Below are 24,799 nucleotides of genomic sequence, written 5' to 3'. Positions count from 1 at the left end.
ATATTCATGCAAACTTGTTCACAGAGGAAAAGCAATGACTCAGACCTGTAATTTCTCTTACACATTCCACCAACAATCTCTTGAGAAACAAGTGTCAAATATTGTGACTTTATACAAACAGCACCAGTTAAAATTCCAAGAAAGCACACAAGTACCTTTTCAAAAAATCTTATTTTTATTGTTTGCACTAACTGTATCATCATTAACAGCTTTCATCTCTAACAAACTGAAGCAAGTCAGTACACACAAAAACCTACACAAGGTCAAGCAGATCCTAGGTTAGATAAATGCAGTACACCTTGGTGTGTAACAAGCCTAAGGGCAGTTAGTTCATCCGAACACTTTAAGCACAGTCACTCCAGTTTTGTGAATTTTTCAGAGTCGCTAAAAAGTTTAATTTTTTCTTTAAAAAGGAAACAGCTAAAAGATTTATAGAAATTACTGATGTTTAACCAAAATTCTTATGTCTAAATTATTAAAATGCAGCAAGGACCCTTCTTCAACTGTAATACCATTGCTCTGCAAAACAAAAACAAACAAAAAAAAATTAGTCCCTTTGCTGTACTAGGCATAAATTATCATTAGCAGCCTAAATGCCTGCCAGCTCACACTGCATATATTCCCATTTCTTTCAAGTTTGCCAGGTCTACTTATCAGCTCCTGGCTTTCTCTCTGAGCTGGAAGTGGAAATAAAACCAATCACTTTTGCAATAAAGGACTTTGCCTTTTTAAATGCTGGCTGAAAACCTGAGACTTAGCAAACAAGTGCCTGCATGTGATCCCCCTACAGCTCTACAGGAACACACTTGCAAACCAAGACAGTCCACTTGGGTTTACTGATTTCTGCAAGGGGTTTATGAACTAATTTTTAGAGTAAAATATTTCATTATTAACTAGCAGTTTTGATGAATAAGCTTTATTCCCTCAGTCTCTGAATGCAGTTTGTTCTAACAAATGCATTTGGCTGGATCTGATGTGTTTGTTATTTTTCTTACTTCCCTGGCATAAATCCAGAAGTCAGCACAAGAGGAAAGGAGTGACAGAAGGCAAAAATTAGCCCAATTCAAACAGTTAGAACTGAAATACCATAGGATTAACAACAGATAGGGCAAACACCCCAGTACATACTGAAGACCTCACAGGAGGCTGTATGGGAATCCTGAACCAATATGGATCACTGGAAATTTAAGCTGCCCAACTCCTCAAAAATCTTGTAATGTTACATTTTAGCAAGCGAGCTTAGCACCTCCCTGTCCACATCCTGGAGACCCCCAAAATCAAAGTACAATAGAATTACTCTTAGGTATATTCTACTGTGCTTCCAGATTAGTTTTACCTTAAGCAAATCCTTAACCCCTAAGGATGCCAATGATGTAGGAGCAGACACCATGCAGAGATTCCCAGCAATGTTCCCGTGCCAGTTTCATTGCTTCTGTTTCATTTTCAGACCCTTGACTATGCTGGGTTGGGTCAGAGTTTTGCCCTGCTTCTCTCATAGGAATGGAAGCTTTCTGGACTGATTTTTCCTGGCTTGCCAGATCTTCTGGCTCCATACCAGCAGCTATTTGCCTCATGAGAGCCTCTGGGGGAGCCTTTTGGCACATGGTGGTCTTCAACACTTCCATGGATTCACAAGCATGCGGGATCTTTCTGAGTTCTGCGGCAATCTGATTCCAGTAAATCTTCGGATTATTTCTGAAAGCACGACAGACTGATGGCTTGCCAGTGAATTCACACCAGTAGGACATGCCTTGGCTTTTGCATTCAATTCTAAGTTTCATCTCCTCGTCATCACCACTCACGGTTATTGTGCAAACATCTTTGGTTTTAGTCCGAAATTTGATTTCTTCACCATTGCTTCTTTTCTTTGGCTTCAGCTTCTGTCCCAGTCCTCCCATGCCACAGATCACAACTAGGAAAAGGAGAGCAAAACTCTTCATGGTGAGAGGAGTGAACCGAGATCCCTGAACAACACGATCCAAAGAAGTAAAAGCAGTAAGTAAATGGCTGCTCACAATTTAAAGTCTTGGTGCACAAAGAAGCCTCTTTCCAGCTAAACACGAGATGTAAGGGTTGGGCATTTTTATAAAAATAATAAATCACACTTCAGTAGGCAAATGCCTCTAATTTATAGCCTAAGGGAGTGTCGAATAACCTTGGGAGTGTGAACTCCCAAGAAGGTAACAAGACAAGTCTTGTAAATGCAGTTAAAATACAGAACGATAGTTGTATAACTAAGAAGCACATTCCTATCCAGGATGAACATGTCATATTTGATTTTTAACAGATATTTTCCATTCTCCAGCTGCTTTATAGCTATCCTCATGCTAGAGCTTGTAAGATGATATCAAAGTAAAAAAAGATAGAAGTATCAAAGCAATCTCTGCATCTGGATGATTATAAATGTCCTGGTAAGTGTCCTGGTAAAAAAAGCTGATTTGTGGAATGGGCTTTCTGTGGATTTTCACAGTATGGATACAACTTTAGCTCTACCTTCTGTCCACACATGACATGCAGTGGGGATGCATTGAAGGATCATCTGCACATTCTTTGAGCCATGTAGGTACGCAAGAAAAGAAATAAAGCTTAAGCAAAATAAGGTATTACAGGTCTAAAAAAATACCAAACATCTGGAAATTTTATCATCATTTTCACATCACTAATCACTTTCAGCCAACAGAGCAAGACGTTAGCAGAACTAACTTATCACAGGTCTCAGTAGCAGGGAACAGACCACAGAGCATGTCAGACAGGTATTTGCACTTCACCACTTTCTTTTTTTAAATAGGTATTTTCCTGTTTGTAACAAGTGAGTTGTAAAAATGCTGTAAAACAAAGGCAGGAGAACAGAAATATTGTAGTGCAGAATCCTGTCCTAGCAGTTTCTGCTGCAGTAACTAAAAACAGAGCTAAGGAAAAATCACTGTAACTCACTCAGCATTCAGAAGGTCATGAGGAAAAATCCCTCTCCTGCTGTGGCAATCCACAGTACTTTTCTGGCTAGTAAGACCCCCACTAGGCACTTCTTCCAAGGACATATATGCTACAGCCAGCCTGACCTGACCAGCTCCTGGAAAGGGCTATTGGATTGTTTAGGTATGCTTCAGTAACTGTGGGGTGCTAGAAACCCTTGGTTTAAGACTGGCCATACATAATGGAACAGGACAGCAGTTTGTGTATTTAGTCAATCACTAGGTACTGCTAAACAAAATACTAAGGCAAAACCATTCCTTTTAACACAGATGGCAAAGCAGAACAATATCAACAACAAAAGCTTTGCTAAGAGAAGAGGGACAAGAGTCCCTTGCTGCTGTGGCAGCCCAGATAACCTGAAAGCTGCCTGCTTGAAGATGCAGCCACCTGAACAGCCATTCTGGGTATCCTAACCTTGTTCTTCCAGTCAGTGTGCCATCAAGTTCCCATGACTAAATACCATTTGACAGAGAAAACAATCTTGTTTTCTTTTCGTTCCCTCTCCATGGCTATTTTAATATCATTTTTAGAAGAAACCTCATCTCTAGCTTCTTTCCATTAGTTCCTCCTCTCTCTTTCAAGGCACAGTGGTGTGGCTCCAGCTAAGTCTTAGGACAACAATGGCATAAGCCTACTTAAGACTTACCATTCACTGGTATTGTTTTCTTCCATTGTTTTCTGGGGAGTCTTCTCACCCTTCAGCCAGCCAGCCAGAAGAATCTTGTTACTCACCTCAGATCCTTACTGCAAGCACTTGAATACCTCCTAATATATGACCAAAAAAAAAATGTATTGTTTACACTTTGTTATGCACAAGAGCACTGAGAATTTTTAGATTTTCTGAAGAGTCCAAAACGATTCAAAAGTTAATTTATACCAGTTTCAGATCTCTTGTTCTCACAGTTTTTCAAGTCTAATCATGAGAACAAACAAATCAGAAGGATAAGGAGATATATCAAAGCTTGGACTCAAATACATTTATGTGTTAGCTACTGTGTTCCCACCAAGTGTTTGGCTCATTTCAGTCTGACATTTCAGTCCTGTCTGCCTGTGCTTCAGATTAAACAGTTAGTGGTCTCTCATTGCAGTAGAAAACAACTGTCCTTTTACAAGGTAAGCTAGGATGTCAGCAGTGAACTGTGGGAGCTCAACAACTAGCAAATGTTTAATTCTGCTGTCAGTGCTATACAGAAACAGGTATCCTGCACGGCTCATAGCTTGAATCCTACCATCTTTACATAATTCATATTCTTGGTGGAAGTTGGAAGCTCCCTCACCGAGAGTCAAAGTTCTTTCAGTCCTTCCTGCTGCAAAAGTAAAAGTCAAATATAGCAAAGATTTTTCATCAGGGTAAAGACATTCACTCTCGTAAGATTTTAACTCTGTGTGACTCTTCTGAGAGATGTTTCCATGACAAAACAAGGGAGAACCAAACATAAAGTAGTTAAGCAAGATCTTTTTTATTTAAATGAACTGGGAATATTTTCTCAAATTAAAAATAGAAACTTTTAAAAATCTGCAATTCTGAACATTACATATACACATATGCTACATACTGTCAATTAGAAATGTTTCCATTTATGACATAAAAATGAGAAATGAGAAATTTAAGGTTATTCTGGATTAAAGACTAGTATTATTTTTCAGCATTTCTTTAAAATTATAATAATAATGTACAGGATTATCTCTACTTCAAGACAATGAACCCTGTTTGAAACAAAGTTAACAACACTGATACATGAAGAGATACTATTTTAGATCAATATATTGACTACTTCACCTGCCAGAAGGTTTTACACTGGTAACAGAGTTTTGGCCTTGTTGATAAAGTTTATTGTTAACTAATTCAGCAATTCAACCATATGCCTAAATTCAGTGAAATAACTCTAACAGTACAAATATTAACTCCAATTGTTAAACAGATTTGAATTTCAATATTGTAAATCATAGTATAGTATTATTTAGCAAAAATACTACCACTGCCTCCAAAGGAGCCACAGTGATACTATTAAGGACATTACAGAAGTGGGTGTGAAAGAAGAAAAGGAAGATAGAGAATGTAAAGCATTCCAAAAATCGCCAGCACAGGACATCCCTCATGCTCTTTTTGAGTACTACTGAACTCTAGAAAGCTTAGCTTTTTCACTATATTATGCATCCCGCACACCCCGAACCCTCCCGCCCTAAGTTTAAAAGCAAACTTCTCCAAGAAGTCCCTTTCAGGTCTATACAGCAAAATCCACTAAATATTAAATAATTAAGAAAAGGAAAAAAAAAAAAAAAAAGAGGGATAAAACAAAACTGCAACTGAGCTTCTCAGACACACAAAGAGACACTGTGGACCCCATTACAATCCAAATTTAGTCCAATGTAGTCATTCAAGAGCACCAAACAGCAACACTGATCATGCTGGTAAATTCATTTGTGAAGAATATTATACAGTATTAAAATCTTAACTAAACACTTAGAAGTTTTAAGAAAAATGTATATACAAAATTCTCTGGTATACAAAATGTATTTTTATGTAAACGTGTATGCACTGTATTTAACACAAATCAACAATTTAAGATAAGAACTTGAACAATTTTAAGAGAATTGCTAGGCAAAGGCTGTTAATCTAATTAATTTATATACTGTGATGTAAGGTAGAAAGCCCAGTGTAAAAAAGTAAAAAACCAAAAAACATTTTAATCCAAGCCTTGAACAGTGGTATTTGAGAGGCAGTGCCCTGATCACAAAATATTCTGTACAGTAGTTTATGGCATAACATTCAATAGTACATGTGATTTACAGTACAGCTGACATAAAACAAGTGGCTCAGGATCTGTCAGATGAATGGAAATGCACTTGGAAGAACAATGATGTACTCCCATAGAAGAGTCTTGAGCCTCATTCATATAGCCTGGAAATAATAACAAAAAACAATTCTGGAAAAAATTTATAAAGACTGGATTGTAACGTAATTTAAACAGAACGAAGGGATAGATTTTAATACAAACATCAATATGACTGAGTAACTTTTTGGGTTTTAGACCTCACAGCATACTCATTGTTGCAGCAATCAGAGCAGCCTTCCTTAAAATAGTCAAGTAGTAATAGATCTAGAATTGATTTAAGTGTATTACTTACCCCTTAACACTTCCAATATGTGTTACCACTGTTCCACTGAGCTACATGAGAAAAAGAAAAAAAAAAAACAAACCCATCATCTTCTTTTGTTCACAAACGGAACAGAAATACTGTGTCTAAACTTAGGTGAGACAAGCTCAGTTGGCCTAAGATAGTCTCAATGTTTTTCTCATTTAATCAAGTATTTTTCAAACAAGAGGAAATAGATTCATTGTTTTCTCCACCAACCTTTCAGGTTATTTTTGTTTCATTATAGAAATAAATACTTGGATTGCCTATTCAACACTCCTCATTTGTAAATTTAATCCCGCCTCATGTTTTGCTCTCACAAAAATGGTGGGTACATTTGAGTTTATTTGTGCCTTTGACATGTATATAAAAATACCTGTGTGAGACACATATACCTCATGTAGCTCTTACTTGTACTTAGGTAACTTAGTGTTATAAAAATATTTGCATGTCTTTTCGGCAAAACTATCCAGCTGATTTTGAAGGATAAAAAAACCCCAAGTCCAACCCTATGGCATTCTCTAAACCTGCAAAAGTATAGGTGTACACAGATCTATTCAAAGTCATATCTCTCAAAGTATATCCAAAAATAATTTGCAGGAAATAAGAAAAATCAAGGATAGTATAAAAGCAAAGAGTATATTGAATGGGAATGCCATACTGAGAAATTCAAAGCATGTATGCCATAATTAGCAGTTTTTCAAATTACCTCTGCTAGCACACCAGAAGACAGCACTGCATCAAACTGAATCTTTAAATTTTAACATTTTATCAAAATAAGTCAGGACTGAATTAGTGGATCTTTGTGTAAAAGATTATTTTATGCTAGTAATTTTTAGGTTGTTCAGAAATGCTGAATTAAATTATCAATGACTATCGTAAGAAAACATGCTATGAACCTCAAAAATATTAACAGTTGTATTAAAGATTCAAAGATCAGAAAAGGAATTCTAAGGCCTGGGAAATTATTAATTTTCCCTTATGTAAAATATTGAAAGTCCTTAAAACTGAGAGTCCTTAGATATGCCAGTGGAGAGATTTTTTGACTTAAGCTCCTTGTCAGTTAATCTGGGGAGTAAGCACCCTTAAGTTGCAGAACAGACCACAACAATTGTGATCATAAATACCACTAAAAATATTGTTATATAAAGACTTCCTTCAGAAGGAGATACAGAATGAAGATTTGCTCAGTAAATAATTATTGTAAAATACAGTCCTAGGTAATAATAATAACCATCCTCATCCTCACCACCAGATGTAACCATGAACTCTGTCAAGACCCAAACTTTGACCTCTATTTACCTGTTATTTAAAGCATAGTGGTATCTTCTCTATAAAAAACTCAACCTATACATTCAGTCATGAAGTTGCAAAGTAAGGCACAGTGAGCTACAGATTTCAATCATAAATTTCAACTGTTCTTAAGCAACTTGCAAATTGTGCAAAACCGAATAATTAAGTTGTGGGATATAGAGTATTATCCCCCTGGAAACTGAGTCTTACAACTAGCTAATGTTTTACAGTACAGAAGTTGTAGAGGCAGAAAATTACCCCAACATCCTCCCTTTTTTAAACCTAACTTGAGCTTCTTGCTTTGTGATGCTATGTTCTAGTCCTACTCATGCACAGACACCCATTTCCTATGTTCAAACTTCCTGCATACCTGGAACACTTGCCTTTTACACAGGAGATCTCTTTTCACCATTTAAAAAGTAAAACTACTCAGGATGCATTTCCATCCTATCACTTTCATCTGCTATCAGAGCATTTTAATAGGTTTGTCAATTTAGGACCAACCACTGTGCTGACTAAATACCTGATTACATGGATTTTAAGATCAAATTTACCAATTACTTTGTTAAATTCCAGGAAAATACTTCTATACCTGGTGTTATATAAAGAATATTTGAGAAATATACATCATACAGCATTTGCTATAGTGAATAATCATGCAAAAAGACCCCCAGAGAATTCAGAGATTCACTTTAGAGCATGAAGAAAATTGGAAATGTGATTAGAAGAGAAGCTGAAGTAAGGACACATGAAGGCATGCAGTTTCAGACTTGGTTTACCTTGTAAAAACAGGATTGTGTATACCATATAAATGCTCTTTATGATAACCATTATTACCATTTTCCGTACTGTAATAAAATAAATACACCAAGACCATGTTAACTATAAGATGCACTATGTACAATATGGCTTCTAAGACATGTACATGGATGATGGTATTATATGCAAATACACTGTGTCTGTACAATAGAATATAACTTTTTCTTTATAACATTCAAGAGTTATGGTATTAACTATAACTTTACATTTTATAGTATTTTTATATTCTCCAAAAAATCAATTAATTATTTTTCTATTCTTGTTGAGTTGGAGACTCTAATATAATCTATCAAGTCTGGAGAAAGAGAACATGTTACCTCTTTTGAAGTAACAACTTACATTAAAAATATAAACCCTCCCATATTAATAAAATAATTTCAATAAATATCAGCAAAAGTCTTACATTTTCATGGATATATTTTCAAAACTAAAAAACACAGAAGAGGAGGAGTAATTAACTAGACTCTAATAAGTGAGTAATTTCAGCTTACATGCGTGTTTCTACTCTACTGACTTGTGAATGTGCAATGAAAAACAACCACTGTGAAATGGGAGAAATGCAGTGCACAGGCTAACTGAACAATGAGCAAAACAAGGAGCAGAAAAGAAAACAGTAAAAAAACTGATAGGAAAATACGTAAGAATAGTTATCATAAAGTAAAATGCCAAGTCCCTGAGACAGAGGAACTGCAATTGAAAAAGGAAAGACTGGTTAGGAATAACTAAGACAGCAAGAAAGTAAATAATTAATTCAAGCAGACTACAAATAAGGCACAATTCACTTTAACAGGTTACTTAGCAAAGCTAATAACTTGCACATTTGGAACGTATTTATATAAATGCTGCTCACAAAACCCTGAAGACCTCATTCTGGCATAAGTCAGAGCCAGCTCTATCTGCATTCATGCCAAGTCAAGGCTACCAAAGGCCACCTGCTTGAAGCACTTTGCAGGCACTGACCGAAACTTGCAGAATTACACATGAACGTGCAGTTCTACTCCGGCAGCACAGGTTTAAGAATTATAGAGACTTCATGTGAAACACTAGAAAAAACATTTTAATCCATTTGCCATTTAGTTTGTTTTGGAATATATACTTACTCATCATAAACATCCTCTGTATCCATCCTACGATAGTATTTAGAGAGTTTTACAGCAAAAATTATGGCAGGAATTAGAAACATTGAAGAGCCTCCCAAACCAAACCAGAAGGTATTCTGAAATAAAAGCAATTGAAAAATCAAGGAAAAAAGGTAATGGAGAAAACTAATCAGTAAAGTACTGAATCCCTGCTTGATATTCTAGCCATTGCTACCAAAAGAACACAGTAGAAATTAGTTCTTGCAGTTCTTGTCAAAATATGAGTTTCCAGCACTTTCTTAAGGCACTTTATAACTTGCAAACTGCAGCCCTGTATGTGTAACTAATTTCATTATTATACAGTTGAACTGAGTTATCACCTGGTGTTAAAATGATATTTCAAATTTGATTTGTACTGGCTTGAGGCATTTTGACTTCCAAGTGACTCAGCTAAGTTCTACCATCAGGGAAATCATGGTCCATCTCTCACCAGTGAGGTAATGGCTCCACAGAGGAGAATAGAAGCTCTGTAATGTATGTGCTAATCAATGAGTACAACATAGATTAGGAGGTTTTCATGGTTAAGCATTACCAACACTAAACATTTCACGGTTAAGCATTATCACGGCCAGAGTGTTTTGGCTTTGACTGATTACATGTGTTACTAGTAGTGTGATTAGGATCTGATTAAAGTGCCATAAAGCTAGGTAATAGTAGGAGGCATTTTAGGTCCTTTCCAGGCACATGGTGTCTTACTTTACTTTTAATACATGCTGTCCTCTTTCCAAGTCCTTTTGGCAAGACGAAAAAGCAGTATTTCCCTTCTATCCTGCTACAAGTCATGTAAAATGTCTCCAACATACAGAAATTAATCAAGATCTGTCTGCTACAAGTCTAGTGATAAAATCTTGTTCAGGTTTTCTAGATTTCAGGAAAGATACCTGAAAAAGTTTTTCCTTGTTGCTTCCTGCCCACACCTCACCCCTTTACAGATGAAGCTTCAGATCTTTATGCTTCTCCATTTTCCCTTTCAAAGTGTTTCAGAATCAGTTAATTTTACAGAATTTTTGTTAATAGAAGCTTAAGTTTACTGAAAATCCAGATAGTCCAGCACTGGTTTGTCTTTGGACTTGATCCAGGTCAGAACATTCTCCTTGCATAAATTTGTATGTGATACTTTATTATCTTACTTCAGAGTAGTTGAGCCAGAATAATTAAATGCAGATGTATGTTGAAAGAATTTTCCCCTTGATGCCCCAGAAAATATTTCTTATCAAGGAAAAAAATGTTTCTTACCACAGAATCAGCTATATAGCTGCATAAAAAAATATCTACTGCTGTATCTATCACATTGGCAATAGGCTTGCATGCCGCTACTTCCATTGAAATCTGAAAAAAAATAAATTACAGTTTTAAGTATCTAACAGAATAAAATAAGACTCTCTAAACTTTAAGTTATAGTTTACTGAATTGTTATATCTTACCCTATCCAAATTCAAAATAAATAATAGTTGGATATACTATCAACTGAAAGTCTTTTAAACATCAGCTTACTTTCTCAAAGGCTGCAGCTGAAGAGAGAAAAATAAAATAAGATGCTAACAACATCAATTTGAACTATGCAGGGTCAGGTTCAGTGAAGTACTGGTACAAATGGTAGACTTCAGGCTAGCCCTGAAAACAATACTGTTAAACTTGCACTGCATTCCAACCAAAACAACTCATCATTTCCATTCTGTAAATGCAACAAAACTATAGGAGTCTGATTTTCGCACTCACAGTAAGTACAAATGTATTAAAACCTGAAACGATAAAACACACTATCAAAGTAAATTATTATTATTGATTTTATTACTAATACTGTTTAGCTTTCTTAAACACATCTTCTCTCAATAAAGTAAATGCAACTTACTGACTCCTTGACCCACTCAGTGTACTGCTCAAAGTAGCCTATTATGGTATCCATGTACTTTTTTGTCTCCTAGGACCAGATCAAAGAAAACAAAAGCAAATTAACCTCTATCTCTGTGACATCATAAATTAATGTACATTGATCAAATAGAGCTTACCTGGACAATAACTTGAGAAGCATTGTTATTTATGAGATCCTGGGCAGCATTAACAGCACTAATGACATTTTTCACCTTAACCTGGACAGGAAGAGATGGTGTTTAATATAAACAAATCCCCTTCAGGCTGTTGCAATGGCTCTATGGCCACTGCCAGGAACCTACTCTTTTGATAAACCAGTGTCACTTTCTTGTCAAAACCTGACAAAAAAAGCATTTACAGACAGAACAGGAGCCTGCCTAAGGATTCATGATCTCTCAATATTGTCTCATTCTGAAAAAGGATGCGTCAGTGGACATGATGTGGTATCTTTTCCTGGAACCTACATAAGTAATTTATATACTATTATAGGTTTTATCTTCCACTCTCTTTCCTTCAGTCAATGTCTGTATATACACTGCAGACACACAAAGTGCAGAGGAAGAAAACAGTGGGCCATATACCATCACAACAACTCTTGATGACTGAAGTAGGATTCTGTACAGCCAGAATATGCCTCTAATCAGCTACCTAAAGGACTGAGATATTTTTTCACACTCCTATAAATTCTCTCACAAAACACACACAAAGGACAGTGTACACAGAGCCTGAACATGCAGAGATGTTTCTTAAATATACTTTAGAGTCAAACATCATCCCTTTCTTATCGACACCTTACATCATGGCTTCTTCCCTCCTCACCCACTTTCAAATCACAGATTCTAACAGATAGCTAGCTGCTCTGCTGCTGTGGATGGGTGAAAACTGTAATGAGAAGCACTAAGGTAGGTATGGCCCATAAAGTTGTTGAGACTATGACTATGCTACTAGTGTGGCTGTATTCTTGCTACCAGAGCCAAGGCAGGGTGGTGGCTGAAAACTTTACTTCCAGGAAAGCAATCATCCTGTTGATCACTCTCTGGCAGAATGAAGCCAGCTGGTCTCATTGTGGCGCAGGCACTACTTAGAGGGGAAACGTGGGCTGCCCTGGAAAAGCCTCTATACAGATGCAGGATCCCAGAGCAAGGCTGATGGTGCAAAAGCAGGAACATAATGAGTAAAACCTAAAGAAAGAGCCTTAAAATGGGAGCTGGGCAAGGAACAAAAGCTGGTTAAAGATGTGAATCAATTCAATCAATGTGAATCAACTGTCTTTTGTCAGTTGTACTTTTGCATTGTGTTTTGTGGTTGTTCCCCCCAGGTTTTGCTTTCAAGGATTCTAGAAAAGACATTCTGAGGAAAATGAATAACACTCTATATAAACTGAAGCCTATTTTATCACCTGACAGTTCAGTTTACAATTCATAGTCCCAAAACCACCCTAAATTTTTTTTTAATTTTCCTTTAAGCAGAAGAGAGATCAAAATCTTTATTACTTCCTCAATGCATTACAATCTCTTGCAATAATGGAACAGCTAGAAACAGAAGAAAACTCTACTGAAAATCTATGCCCTGAAAATCTATGCCCTGCATATGTGGCAGAAGGATTTAAAACACAAAAATGTTCCTGTTGCCAGAAAGAAAAGCTTACCATAAGTTCAGATGATGTCCTCTTCAGTAACCTAATGCTCTGATTTAAAGTGCTCTATTGGAAAGGAGGGAAGAAAAAAAAGCTTCAAGTACTTACTACAGGTAAGAGCCCACGTGTTTTAAGCTTGTATTTATGCTTTTATCTTCTACAGATTATTTTGTTATTAGTACTACATATCACATGTATACAACAGTAACAACAGCTGCATTAGAATTAATACATTGTGGGTTTAATCACTGAATCAGTACTTCACCAACAGCACTGATTTAACTGAAGTTAGATGCAATAAACTAAGTAAGATTGGAGGGAAGATGGAACAGTTAAACTCAGACTCAAATGTTCAGAGAATTCTATAGTGTGCAATTTCTGAAGGGAAAAAGCACTTACCCTAGCTTTAACATATTTCTTGACAGTCAGTTTTGTAAAAGAAAAAAGAGATGAGAATAATTAGGAGTTAATTAGGAAAGAACAGCATAGAATCAAGAGTGGACCAGAAGACGTAGTATTTTTCTATAAGTGGTACAGACACACAATATCAGATGCTAGGATAAACTAGAAGTCTTCATGATATGTGGAGGAAAAAGCAACACCTAACATGCAGGATAGTCACAGCTTGACACAGGACTGTGTGGAAATCAGGCAAAAGCAGTTCTTTTGCATCTTTCACAGCATCAATAAAAAAGACTTTGGCTCTACATACTACTCCCAGGAGTTTCCAATTCCAATACTGTTAGGTGATTGCTAACTCCAAGAAATAAAGTGTCAAAGTGATAATGGCTTTTATTACTGAAGACCTTTGACAAGCAAAAAAAGAAAATGAATGATTTAGGGGGTTTTAGGGTTAAGAATTTTGTAAGGTTCTCCCCTGCTTCTTCTTTTATTCATATATAATCAAAAATAGCTATAGAAAAAAATGGGGAAAAGGCCATTATTTTAGACAGCGCTATAAAACAGTAGCATTTTAATTAAGAAAACTTATTAATTTATTAAACACATACATTAGCCAGGTTGCTCTTCATTGATACAACCTGTGCTTACAGAAGTCCAGCTTTCTAACCTCTTTCAGATATTTAGAGATTTGCATTTTCTACAAGTATGTTTCAGTACTGCTTTCATGTTTTACCATAGCTTGCTCCAGTGGAACAACTTGCTGGTTATGAATCATTCGAATGTTGTTTGCATGTCCTTTTAAGGCGTTTTCCAGTGCTCCTTTTGGCTGCAAAAAATGCAATTATGCAGTATTGTTCAATAACCTCAAAGCTTTCCAACAAAGCAAAAAACAATGAAAGTTACACATCCACTCCAGAACAGCTCATGCTAAAAATGGGGTATGACAAACTGATTCCTCAACACAAGGAGGGAAAAAAGAAAAATCACTGTATTAATAATTCAAACCTCAGCAACCAAACCAGATATATTACCTTGCTTATCTGACTATAACATTATCAGGACAGACTTAACTGAAGAGAATTTTCACATGATGCACTAAGTCATTTTAAATACAGAAGAGTGAACACATCTCCCTCGCACTCCCACAAACTTGACTGCAAGAACCCTGTAGCATTGCACCCCAGCTGGGACAAGTACCCAGTCATCGGTACTTGCTTTTGTTTTGGAAATGTGGACATCACCCTGAGGCACCCTCTGCTTTGTGAGGGGCACAGAATTTTAAGTATTTTCAGCCAGTCTCTTGGAAAGGCACCTGTGAAGGGTATTTCCTATTTTTGTGGCTCCCATCTTTCAGTCAGAAGACGTGAGCTTCTGCTCTCATGTTCAAGTCCAAATGCTTGTCTGGAGCTAATACTCATTGCCAAATACTATAAAATTTGGTTTTACTCTCAGATAGGAATTTATTTTTCATTACCTTTTGGTGAAAAAACTATTTGGTTCCCAGGATACACACTAAATACACACTGCTAACTCCATTTTGCATTTGTAATAATGGCAGACCTCAGTGCTCAGAGATGTGTTTGCTTCCTGTAAAGTGTTCACTCAGCACTCAGCTGGGTCACTGAGCAGTTTCAGGATGCTTCATCTCCTATACTGACAAAGTGAATTCATTTACCTAGCACCACATTTTGGTTGTATTGCTTTCTCCTCCATACCCTGACCCCTTGGTTTGATCCAGGTTTTATTCAATTTGCTCCTTTCAGTCTAAAAAGCTATATTCAATTTTGTGTAAGGTGCCAAAAGATGTAAACTAGACACCCAAAATTAATTAATTCCACATGTTTTTAGGTTTTTTTTGATTGGTTCTAAGAGCTATCACTAGTAAGAAAGTGAGATTATAAAATATCCTTGGAAACCAGTAACATTTTTTAAAACATCTAACTTTTATAATACATTATATTATTGGGGTTTTGACCTCTTTTTAAAAAACATTTCATAGATTACACTATATATCATCTAAAGGAAGAAATAAAAACATACACTGTAACAGTGAACACATTTACTTATTTACACAATTATTTCTTTTATATGAAGAAATCACTCTGTCTGATCTATTCTCAATTCTGATGATTCTTTAAGAGTCTTCTACAAAAAATAGTGAAAGCAACTGACCAACACAATGCACTTTCCTTTATGGAGAACTCCAGCTTTCACTTAAACCCAGAGCTGTCTAACCTTGACATGAGTGCACGTGTGGCTGGAAAAACCCTTCACCCAACAAAAAACGCAGCAACAAGTATGACTGAATGATGCAAGAGGTAGAGCCAACACACCAGGAGCCTCCCCTAGTGCCCTCCTCCACTTGAGGAGGGATGGATATCTGATACATTCCAAACAAGGTGGTCTTACTCTGCTGTGTGTCCCTCAGCAATCCAAGCAATTGCACATGTGCGACATAACTTTTCCTCCTGCATTGCAGCACAGGAAATCTGTCTTGGGCTCATCCAAACCATGACCCTCATTCTGAGAAGTGAGCATGACCTGACCTGGACATGCATAACAAACAGATCAACTGAACAGTCACTGTCAACACAGATCTGTGTCACTTGCAGATTCTTTTGTGGGCAATGTTGTAGCAATACCCTCTGACCATTGTCCTGCATTCAAAAAGCCCTTCAGGTAAGACAGTTTATTTTGTGCATTTTCCCTCCACAATGGGGCTCCAGTTCTCATTACAGTCCTTACAAGCTGCTAGTATTAATTTTGCATCTAATAAATTTTTCTTCCAACTGGGACCCTAAAATGTGAAGACGGTAATAGGAAATACTGCAATAGAGCATTCCCCTCACTGCCCAAGCAAAGAGTAGAATTTAAGAAAATACACTTTCAAAGCAGAAAATGTGCAAGAATATATAAACATCAATAATTACCAACATGTAAAATACTGCTCATATGCAACACTGTTCTTCAATGTTTTTCCTTACGTGACATTGCACCATGTGAGTGAATGTCTGAAGTACAAAAATTCTCCCATATAAAGTCTACCTTGTTATGTATTTATACTTTATGGTATTTTATGTATTATTATATTGCTGAATTGGACTTACCAGCTGGTCTGCTCTTGCTTCTAAATCATTAGCAAATGAGAGAAGATCAACCTTGGTAACACTTTTATTGATCTGAAACAAGATGTGAGCAGAAAGAAAAGGAGTATATTGTTATTTTATTTACAGACAGTTTGCACTTAACTGTATCACCTACTCTGTCTATTCTCTGTTTTTTTTTATTTATTAACTTAAACTTCTAAAGTGCTTTTTTCCCCAACTTGTATGAACCTCCAAAACATGGTGTTTCACACATAAGCAAATTTTGCTGTTTTGCCCGTTGGTAAACAAACATTTTACTGTATGTTTTGTCCCAGTCATGTCTGCAGTTGACTACAGTCTCACCTCTGTCAAATATGCTGAAAAGTCTATCCCATGTATTCCTGAAGAGCTGAAATTCAGAAGATTCTCCTTCCCAATTTCATCCAGCAGAATGATTTTGCTGAGATTTATCTGAATGTGTTCAATTTTAAGTGCTACATCTTCTGTATACTGAGAGAGAAACAAAAGAAAGTACAAAAGTAGTCTGCAACCAGCAGATATACTGCTACAGCCCCTGCCCAAAGCATCCTGTGCTTTTGCTGACTCCTCATTTCCATGAAGAAGGACACATTCATTTTTTGCTCATATTAGTTTAAATCAATTAAGTTGAACAGACTCCACCAGGTCATGTTCTAACCTGCCTTTGTCTCTTTCATCCAATGGATTACTTGCCTTCCATTCTGTTTTAACTAACATCCCTCCAGGAAATGTTATCCTTTAAGACTGTTAAGTTCTACCCCTGGCCCTCAGTAAGGAAACCTAGAGAAGTCAGTATCTCAGTTGTGGCCAGGACAGACACTCTTTGCCATAGGACTGGATGAGACTCCTCTAAACGTGGTGCCTAAAGGTAATTGGTTATTGTTTCCTGAACTTTTCTGCACTGCACCCAAACCATGTTACCTGCAGTGGCTGCAGAGCTATAGCTGAGGAACCTGAAAATCTGACTTCTTTTGCAGCCTCCTCCATTAGTCCATTGTGGAAACTCAAAATAACTTTCCCTCTTAGTGAATCTGCCTACTTCATTTTCATAGTCTATCATTTGGGGCAGGGACTGTATCTATTAGGTGGGTACCCAGTACTTGGCAGAATGGAACATGTAACCCCAAGGAGTTTCTGTAATGAAAATAGGCATTATAGGCAACCCCAAAATTAGTACAGTCCTGTAATGGCAGTGCAGTCATATATCATTACAGCTTAAGTGAAAAGACTATTTTACCCCAACTACTTCCAATCAAACCAGAATAATTTTTAGAACCAAGGTATATAATATCCTGGATCAACATAAATCTGACTGGAATCAGAGGATAACACACCCAGACAGGCATTTATATAAAAAGAAAACTGCCACTGAACACCATAAGCAATCTTTGGAAGATAGACTTCAACCTTCCACACAAGTTTCAAAGTTAAAACAAACATTATTATCAGCACACAAAAAAAAAAAAAAAAAAAAAAAAAAAGCACATCAGAAAAGCTTTCCTGGCCCACTGAGACTGGTAAAAGTATCTTATTTGTAAATCAACTTCTTTCCTTCAGATTAGCTTGGGCAGCTCTTGCCTCCCTGTAGGATGTTTTGTGTGTAAAAACTGAAATCCCACAAAAAATGCAGACATGCTATATGGTGTTTCAAGAGCCAACATCCTTCAGAATCATGCATTCATTCATAGTTTCTTTACTTACCATACTAATATTTAAAAGCTCATTTATATTAAACAGATGTTCTAGGTGAAGGGAAGTATAAATTCCTTTGTTTTCCTTGCAATCACTGGAAGAATACAAATACACAGATCAGCCTAAAAGCCACCTTGAGGACCAAGTATGAACAGAATGATTAACAATGTTTTCTTATTCTAAGAAAATCAGTCCTTTAGAAAACAAAATACAGATTATATTTTTTGAAGCTCAGTCAATAAAAGAAGTGATTAACAATTTCTGAAAGACTCAAGTATTTTATCAATTAGCTTGACTAGTATTGTCATACAGTAGTATGCTGACTATCTCTAATAACTCATACATAGGAACAAATTGGTTTTGTTTGAGAATCCCTAGAATCAGAATGTCTTCTGGAACATGTGTAATTTTTTGATGTGTCCATAATATGAAGCATAGAAGATACCACAAAACCAGTATGTATAAATTGAATGAAATAAAAAGGAGTTAAATATGAACTGAATTAAATCTTAATCATAACTCTAATACCTGTACACTTTTTCAAAAGTCAAGTTAACATTTGGATTTTTAAAGATGATGCCAGCAAGATAGTTTTTCCAGTGCTTATTTAGTAAGTAAGGTGTATCCAAAACCTAGAAGACAAAATTCAGTAATGTTACTATAATTCCAAGTTTCTTTATGTATTTATTTATATGTGGTCTTTTGACACATAACCACATCTAAGCTTATCACCCACTAAGGAAAATACAAGCAAAAACAGTGAATTCAAACTCTCTGGTGCATAAAGTGAATATTAAAGCTCCCGATTACCAAGGAACAACTGAATCAGAAAAATCTGTTTCCAAAGGAAGACAAGCATGCAGTATTAACACTGCAAAGCAAATTAAACCAAGAAAGGACGAATGTCTCTATTTGGTTTGTAAGGAGGAAGTAAAACAGATCCAAATTCACTTCAAGTGTCCTATAAAAATGATATGCTATACAGAACAGACAAGACCTTTGGAACTCATTGGGATTCTATGATGAATTGTTTAATAACATGAATAATCTCACCTTGAATAAATTTTTATCCTCAAAGGGCTCACAGACCAATTTTTCTACATTTCCACCTGTGACAAAAGTGAGCACCACTACAATCATCAGCACCCAGGAGAAAAGAAAACTGAATCCAACACCACTGAAAAAGAAGTTGAATAAGTTTTTGCTTCATAAGAACACATTGTATATACATATATATATACATACATACTTGGGGCAACAGTTAAGCTAACAGCAGCTATAACAGAAATATGAAAACTGATTAATGGTTGAAATAGTTCTGTTTTCCAAATATGTTCTTGCCCTCTGAAACATCTTAAATGTTTCAGCCCTGTAAAGTCTTCAGCTAAAATGCATTTGAAATCTCACATTAGCATTGGACATGCAAACTGTTTTAAAAATTACGTTTAAGGGACACAAAACCATACAATTTTCTTTTTAAAATTCAACTCTCTTGTGCTCTCAAAAAAGTTTTGGACTTTCATATGCAATCTTCTCCTGCACTCAGCAGAAATGACACTAAACCACTCCTAGGCACTTTTCAACCTAAAACATCCAGAAACACGGTCAGGAGGTCAAGTGTTTCTTGTCTTCTCGCATGGCTTTTTTTGAAACTTTGAACAAATGTTTCAAGTTTACTACAAAGTTATGAATTTCCCCAGCTTTTGTATTTTCCAAAAGGAATTGCACAGAAGTTCATTAGCCACAGCACTCGCCTTATAATGGTAAATTCAGAGGTTTTATCCTTCAGCTGTGATCCTCCATGAAAGAACAATCCCAAATCCCCAAGTCCCTCAATGTAAGTGTGTGGAATCAATATTTATTTCTATTCTCAGCAGATATACCTAGGTAACAAACCAAATTCTTTTCATATCTATGTCCTTCAAAAACTCAACCAAACCAACTTTCTACCTCTATTTTATTTTTCCGTGGTAAATGAAACTTACGCCATAAGAAAGTTTCCTCCAGTGTTGGAGATACAGCCTCTGGTTGTTGGAGAAGCATGTTTGTCATATCCACAGGTGCCACATAGCAATCCAAGGTAGTAAAAGACCAGAATCAGGACCAACATGCAGCACAGAATGAGACAACCCAGCCACCTAAGGAATAAAAGAGAAAGTTGTTGGTTATTTGCACATGAAGAACACACTGGAGACCTTCAGGAGACATCAAGCAATACTATATTCCCAAATGCCCCACTCACGGCTCTGTTTGAGCAACCAGTGTCAGCAAAGATAAACATATTTGCTACACTAGCATGTATTTTGGGCCAGCACACAGTCAGTGCTGGATTGCAGTCAGCTGCTACTGAAGGACTGGGGAACACACACCACAGGAACAAGGTGTTCCCCAGTTAATGCAGGTGAACTGTACTGAAGCGTCAAAGTGCTCCGAGTGGAGCAAACAGTTACTCAAAGCAGATGTTCAAACAGCAATTTATTCAAGAATAAATGGAGAAATTTAGGAATGTGGGATGGCCATTGGTCATGAAGTACATGGCTGCTCTTACTGTGAGGCTCACTAACATTTTGCACACTGTGTTAGGCTTGTAATTGTAAATAACTATATTTAAGGCTGTAAAAACCTAGGCTTTATGTGTCTGTCCTGGACTGCTTTCAAGGTCTGGAACAGTTAATGGAACTTGATCACGAGAAAAATCTTGGCTAGGAAACTTTAAGAACTTTAATTTCTATTAATTACATCACGTAACAGTTCTATGTGTCCAAGTATTTGGAGCATATCCATTTATTCACACATCCTCTCATCCTTTCATCCTCTCCCAATGCCATCCGCACTTCTTTTTCCCTCCTGTTGTCACTTCTTCAGCTTTTATTTTCTAAGTTCCCTTTTCTCTTCCCTGTACATTTGTAGAGAAAAAGCTCTAAAAGAACTATTGTAATGAACATGCACGGCCAATAAAAAGAAAAATATGAATACTGACAGGCATATTTATAAAAGGATACTTATTAAGAACTACAAATAATACACCTGTAATTAAGAAAGGAATAGATAGAAAGCAATTTGGGCAACTAAAGGCTTATTGGTTTCATTTGTACTGCAAGTACTGTTAGGTTAGGTTTGACAAACCAGGTATTTAAGTGCCATATAGATAAGATATATTCTCCTGTAGCAGAATAAAACAATATATTTATTTGATTAAATGCAATATGAGCTTCAATGAAAATATCAATAAATTTGCCAAATTAAGGCTCACCGCAAAAACTGTCAGGTAAGAAATGGGCTAAAGGTCAGATTCTAAGCAAGGTTCTAAAAGTTTCATTTTCTGTTCACTTTTATTTATCGCTGCATTAAAGCCAGCAACATACATTCTGTAGCAGTGAAACTGATTATGGCACAAACACAGAAGCAAATACTGATTATAAAGTCAACTGAAGTATCAAACAAAATGTAGGGAGAATTTGATGAGCTTGTGGACAGAAATTAGTAATTCTGGACAAAGACAGATGGTATGAAAAGTTTTACAAGTCAAAATATGAGGTTACTCAACTGCAAGAAACACAAAAGTCTCAAGAAGTATGTTTTTCTCAAGGTACAATCAACCACAAAGACCAGTAGGGGCAAGCACACAGGCACGAAGATTTACAAGGTGTGAAGCAGAATCCCTGCTACTCCTGCTCTGAAGAACAATAAATGCAGTAACAATGGATTGGTTCCAAGGCCTCTCTGGTCCTCTGCCCTCACAATTTACCAGCAACTCAATGGAAACAAGATCTAGATAAAAGCTCACCCTGGCATTATGAAATAATCATTTCCTTTGGGTCTTTGACATCCACCTATATCTATTCTTCCTGAAAAAGACCTGAAGGCCTCCAGAGTAGAAAATGACCTCTTGCTCTGTTGTGAAACAGCACCCAGTTATTGATTAGCTGTGGTTTTCGCTTTTACCAAAATGCCAGTACCAAACAACTGCTTTATACATCTTTCTTTCACTGTGTTCATCATTAACAGTTTACTTGCCTTTACAGAACATTAAAATATGAGAAATTATTAACAGGTAGCATTTCAGTCCTGCCTACTTTTTGTACATACCTGTAGAAATCGTACTGCTCCACTAGTGGAAAATAGTCTTGAACGTATGCCTCACTCTGTGTAAGATGCACCATCAAATCTGCCAAAATCTTCTGAACAGGGAGAGCTCTTGTGAAGGTAGTAATATTTGAACCAATGGATTCCAGCACACTTTTGATATCTAAAAGAACAAACATATTTCACTGTTACAGATCCTTAGAGGAAATTTACATTCCATGTATGCATTATAAAATGCTATTAAGCCATTTGCCACATGTAACAAGCAAGCCATGAAGACAAGTGTGAGGAAAACACAAGCAGGCAACAAAAGCATCAAGCTTTGAAGTAGCACAATGGCATTTCAAAATGCACACTTTGTTTTAGCATTCAGTATAATGATTCAAGATGCAGACGTTCTCCTTCCTCTCATTATAATGAATGTGTCACTTTCTATCTAGCCAACCTAAATCTTGCATTTCATGCAATATTGCAAATGTCAACACTGAGCAAGACAATTAGCCATCAAGTTTACAAAGGAGAAGAACAGAATCTATTTAAATTCCATGTCTTGGGAATGCAACACTATGACATAAATTGGACTGTCTATATTGAGAATCTATACCAGTTATTTTCAATCTTATTAAAAGAAGATTATTTAAATGAACTCATTCCAATTAGTTAGCAACACTCCTGAGGTAACAATCCATTAAGCCATTTTCCCCTCAGATTATGACCAAATATGCTGCCCTCTACTTACAGTTTAGATAGACACTATTTATATATACAAAGACATGATTAATTCACTTATTATACATACTGTCTCTGTGTAAAAATACAGTTTCTCTATACTCTTCCCTTCCTTCAATTGGAAACACACTTGAAAAAGCAGGATGTGTAACTACAGGTTGTAATTTTGTGGTAGGCAATACTTCCTTCTTTCTCAAAACACAACTGGACAAGCCTTTGTCTGTTTTGATGATTACTTCTCAAATTCAACCATGTAATAAGTCACAGTTGTTTTAGAAGTTTAGAGATAAATGCAGTTTTTTTTCCTAGTAAACCTATTTATTTTATTTGCTTTTGTAACTCAAATTCAGTTTTTATACAAAGCCCCAACAATTTATAAATAGGTAAATTATAATATTTTGTCTGTGTTTACACATCTCAGATATGGAAAATCAGTAAATCTGCCCTAGATTTCCTAACAAAAAATATAATATCAGTTTTAGAAAACTGGCTCATTGCAGGCAAGTTCACACAGTACTCTATGCTTAGATCTATACTGTGCTATTTTTTGCCCAGGCGGGGAAGGAAAAAAAAAAAAAAAAAACCAGAAAAACTTACAAGGAACAGCTGCTTATATATAATGCAGAACAGGTCCACAATGCAAGAACAAAAATTAGAACAGATTAGTATACATATGCTATACTACCATACAGGTACAGTGAAAGAGCAGTAAGTGCAAAGCCTAAGTAACAAAACAACTGAGACACCATTTCAGTCATCCTTAAGGCATATTTTGACTTTCACTTCACCATCCACCACATTTTAATACAGCAGCAGGAGGGGGTCAGTTTTTCTAACATCACACTCCTAAATATGTCACAAACATATCAGTCAAGGAAAATTAGTTTTTCAACCAAATAAAGCATCAGTATGAAATGAGGATCTCGAGATTTCTCATTACCTGAGCAGTAAAAAGCCTAACAGATAAAACTCCTCAATAAAATACCACATGGTCTATTTTTAGATTTAATTTAGAGTCCTCATCAGGACAGAGTTGCTTTCTATGTTTTTTCCCTCTGGCACCAAATTTAAAAAAATAGTTTAAAGTTTCACATTTCCATTTTTAATGCTACTTAGCCAAAAAAATATATTACCAATAATAGAAAACAAAAACATTGAACAAAGTGAAAAGATAGTGTGTCCTCACCTGATAAAATGTTCCTTGTTTGATTCACCACCAAGTCTGGAGTATCATTAAATGCTGCATAACCCTAAGAATAAAAGGTGAAAAAATTATGGCATGTTTCTCATTGTCAGATTGTTTTCAGGTTTTTTCCTTTTTTCAAGGATCAAAAGTACATACATACTAAAATGTATATGGTAATACTAAGAAAAATATGGTTTTATCACTGCATATTAGAGAAAGTAAAAGCAAAATAGGAACTCTAAATATATTTCAGATATAGTTTGGTTTCCTTGGGGAAAAAAAAAATCTATATTTAAATACACATGAATCAGTCACTGACATCTCAAACTTTGCTGCCTGTCAGATCTTATAGCTCATCTAAAAGCCAGAAAAACACATATGAAGGGTCATAAAGCGAAAAGAGTTACTCTGTACCAGCCTAACACCTCCTGTTTCCAAGTCTGTGCCTTCTGAACATGAAATCCATATTGCAAACAATGAAATCCAATTGCCCTAAAGACACTGCAACGCCTTCTTCAGTGAGGAGGGGAAAGAAGGGCTCCACACTATGGGGACCAAGCTCAGTAGCTCATTTGGACACCATTGCAGTGGATACTTGAAGCCTTACTGCCTGCAAGCCTGATCACTGCAGAAGCAAGAAGGGGTCTCAACCCCTACACAGAGCCTTTGGTTTCAGAAAGTGCCTCCAAGTCCTAGCACATGTTTTCAG

The 24,799-nt window shown here is 36.2% G+C and overlaps 2 protein-coding genes across 4 annotated transcripts in view; both read right to left on the bottom strand.

Annotated features, from left to right (window-relative positions):
* Positions 1-190: 190 nt before the first annotated feature.
* On the bottom strand, positions 191-1,940 carry FGFBP2 (fibroblast growth factor binding protein 2). Its single transcript, XM_053941202.1, has 2 exons — positions 1,337-1,940; positions 191-519 (listed from the first exon to the last, which is right to left on the bottom strand). Exon 1 carries the CDS (start codon positions 1,938-1,940, stop codon positions 1,350-1,352), a length of 591 nt encoding a protein of 196 aa, XP_053797177.1. The 3' UTR covers positions 191-519; positions 1,337-1,349.
* A 2,474-nt stretch (positions 1,941-4,414) lies between these two features.
* PROM1 (prominin 1) overlaps positions 4,415-24,799 on the bottom strand; it is a 63,879-nt gene continuing 43,494 nt past the window's right edge. For 2 of the 3 annotated variants that reach the window (XM_053941523.1, XM_053941524.1), the window contains 16 exons: positions 24,091-24,154; positions 22,179-22,338; positions 20,075-20,227; positions 19,143-19,266; positions 18,618-18,721; positions 18,099-18,183; positions 16,722-16,868; positions 16,380-16,451; positions 14,006-14,098; positions 12,883-12,936; positions 11,372-11,452; positions 11,215-11,283; positions 10,599-10,691; positions 9,324-9,439; positions 6,103-6,143; positions 4,415-5,875 (listed from right to left, as the gene is read on the bottom strand). In XM_053941523.1, the coding sequence (XP_053797498.1) occupies positions 6,125-6,143; positions 9,324-9,439; positions 10,599-10,691; positions 11,215-11,283; positions 11,372-11,452; positions 12,883-12,936; positions 14,006-14,098; positions 16,380-16,451; positions 16,722-16,868; positions 18,099-18,183; positions 18,618-18,721; positions 19,143-19,266; positions 20,075-20,227; positions 22,179-22,338; positions 24,091-24,154 (1,434 nt within the window). In that variant the 3' untranslated portion in view covers positions 4,415-5,875; positions 6,103-6,124. Of the gene's footprint in view, positions 5,876-6,102; positions 6,144-8,183; positions 8,253-9,323; positions 9,440-10,598; positions 10,692-11,214; positions 11,284-11,371; positions 11,453-12,882; positions 12,937-13,269; positions 13,288-14,005; positions 14,099-16,379; positions 16,452-16,721; positions 16,869-18,098; positions 18,184-18,617; positions 18,722-19,142; positions 19,267-20,074; positions 20,228-22,178; positions 22,339-24,090; positions 24,155-24,799 lie in introns of all 3 variants that reach the window. The other variant, XM_053941522.1, reaches the window with a different exon arrangement.

Source organism: Vidua chalybeata, chromosome 4 (genome assembly GCF_026979565.1).
Source record: "Vidua chalybeata isolate OUT-0048 chromosome 4, bVidCha1 merged haplotype, whole genome shotgun sequence".
Lineage (NCBI taxonomy): Eukaryota > Metazoa > Chordata > Aves > Passeriformes > Viduidae > Vidua > Vidua chalybeata.
The sequence above is the reverse complement of the archived record's forward strand: the minus strand, read 5'-3'. Positions and strand labels throughout refer to the sequence as shown.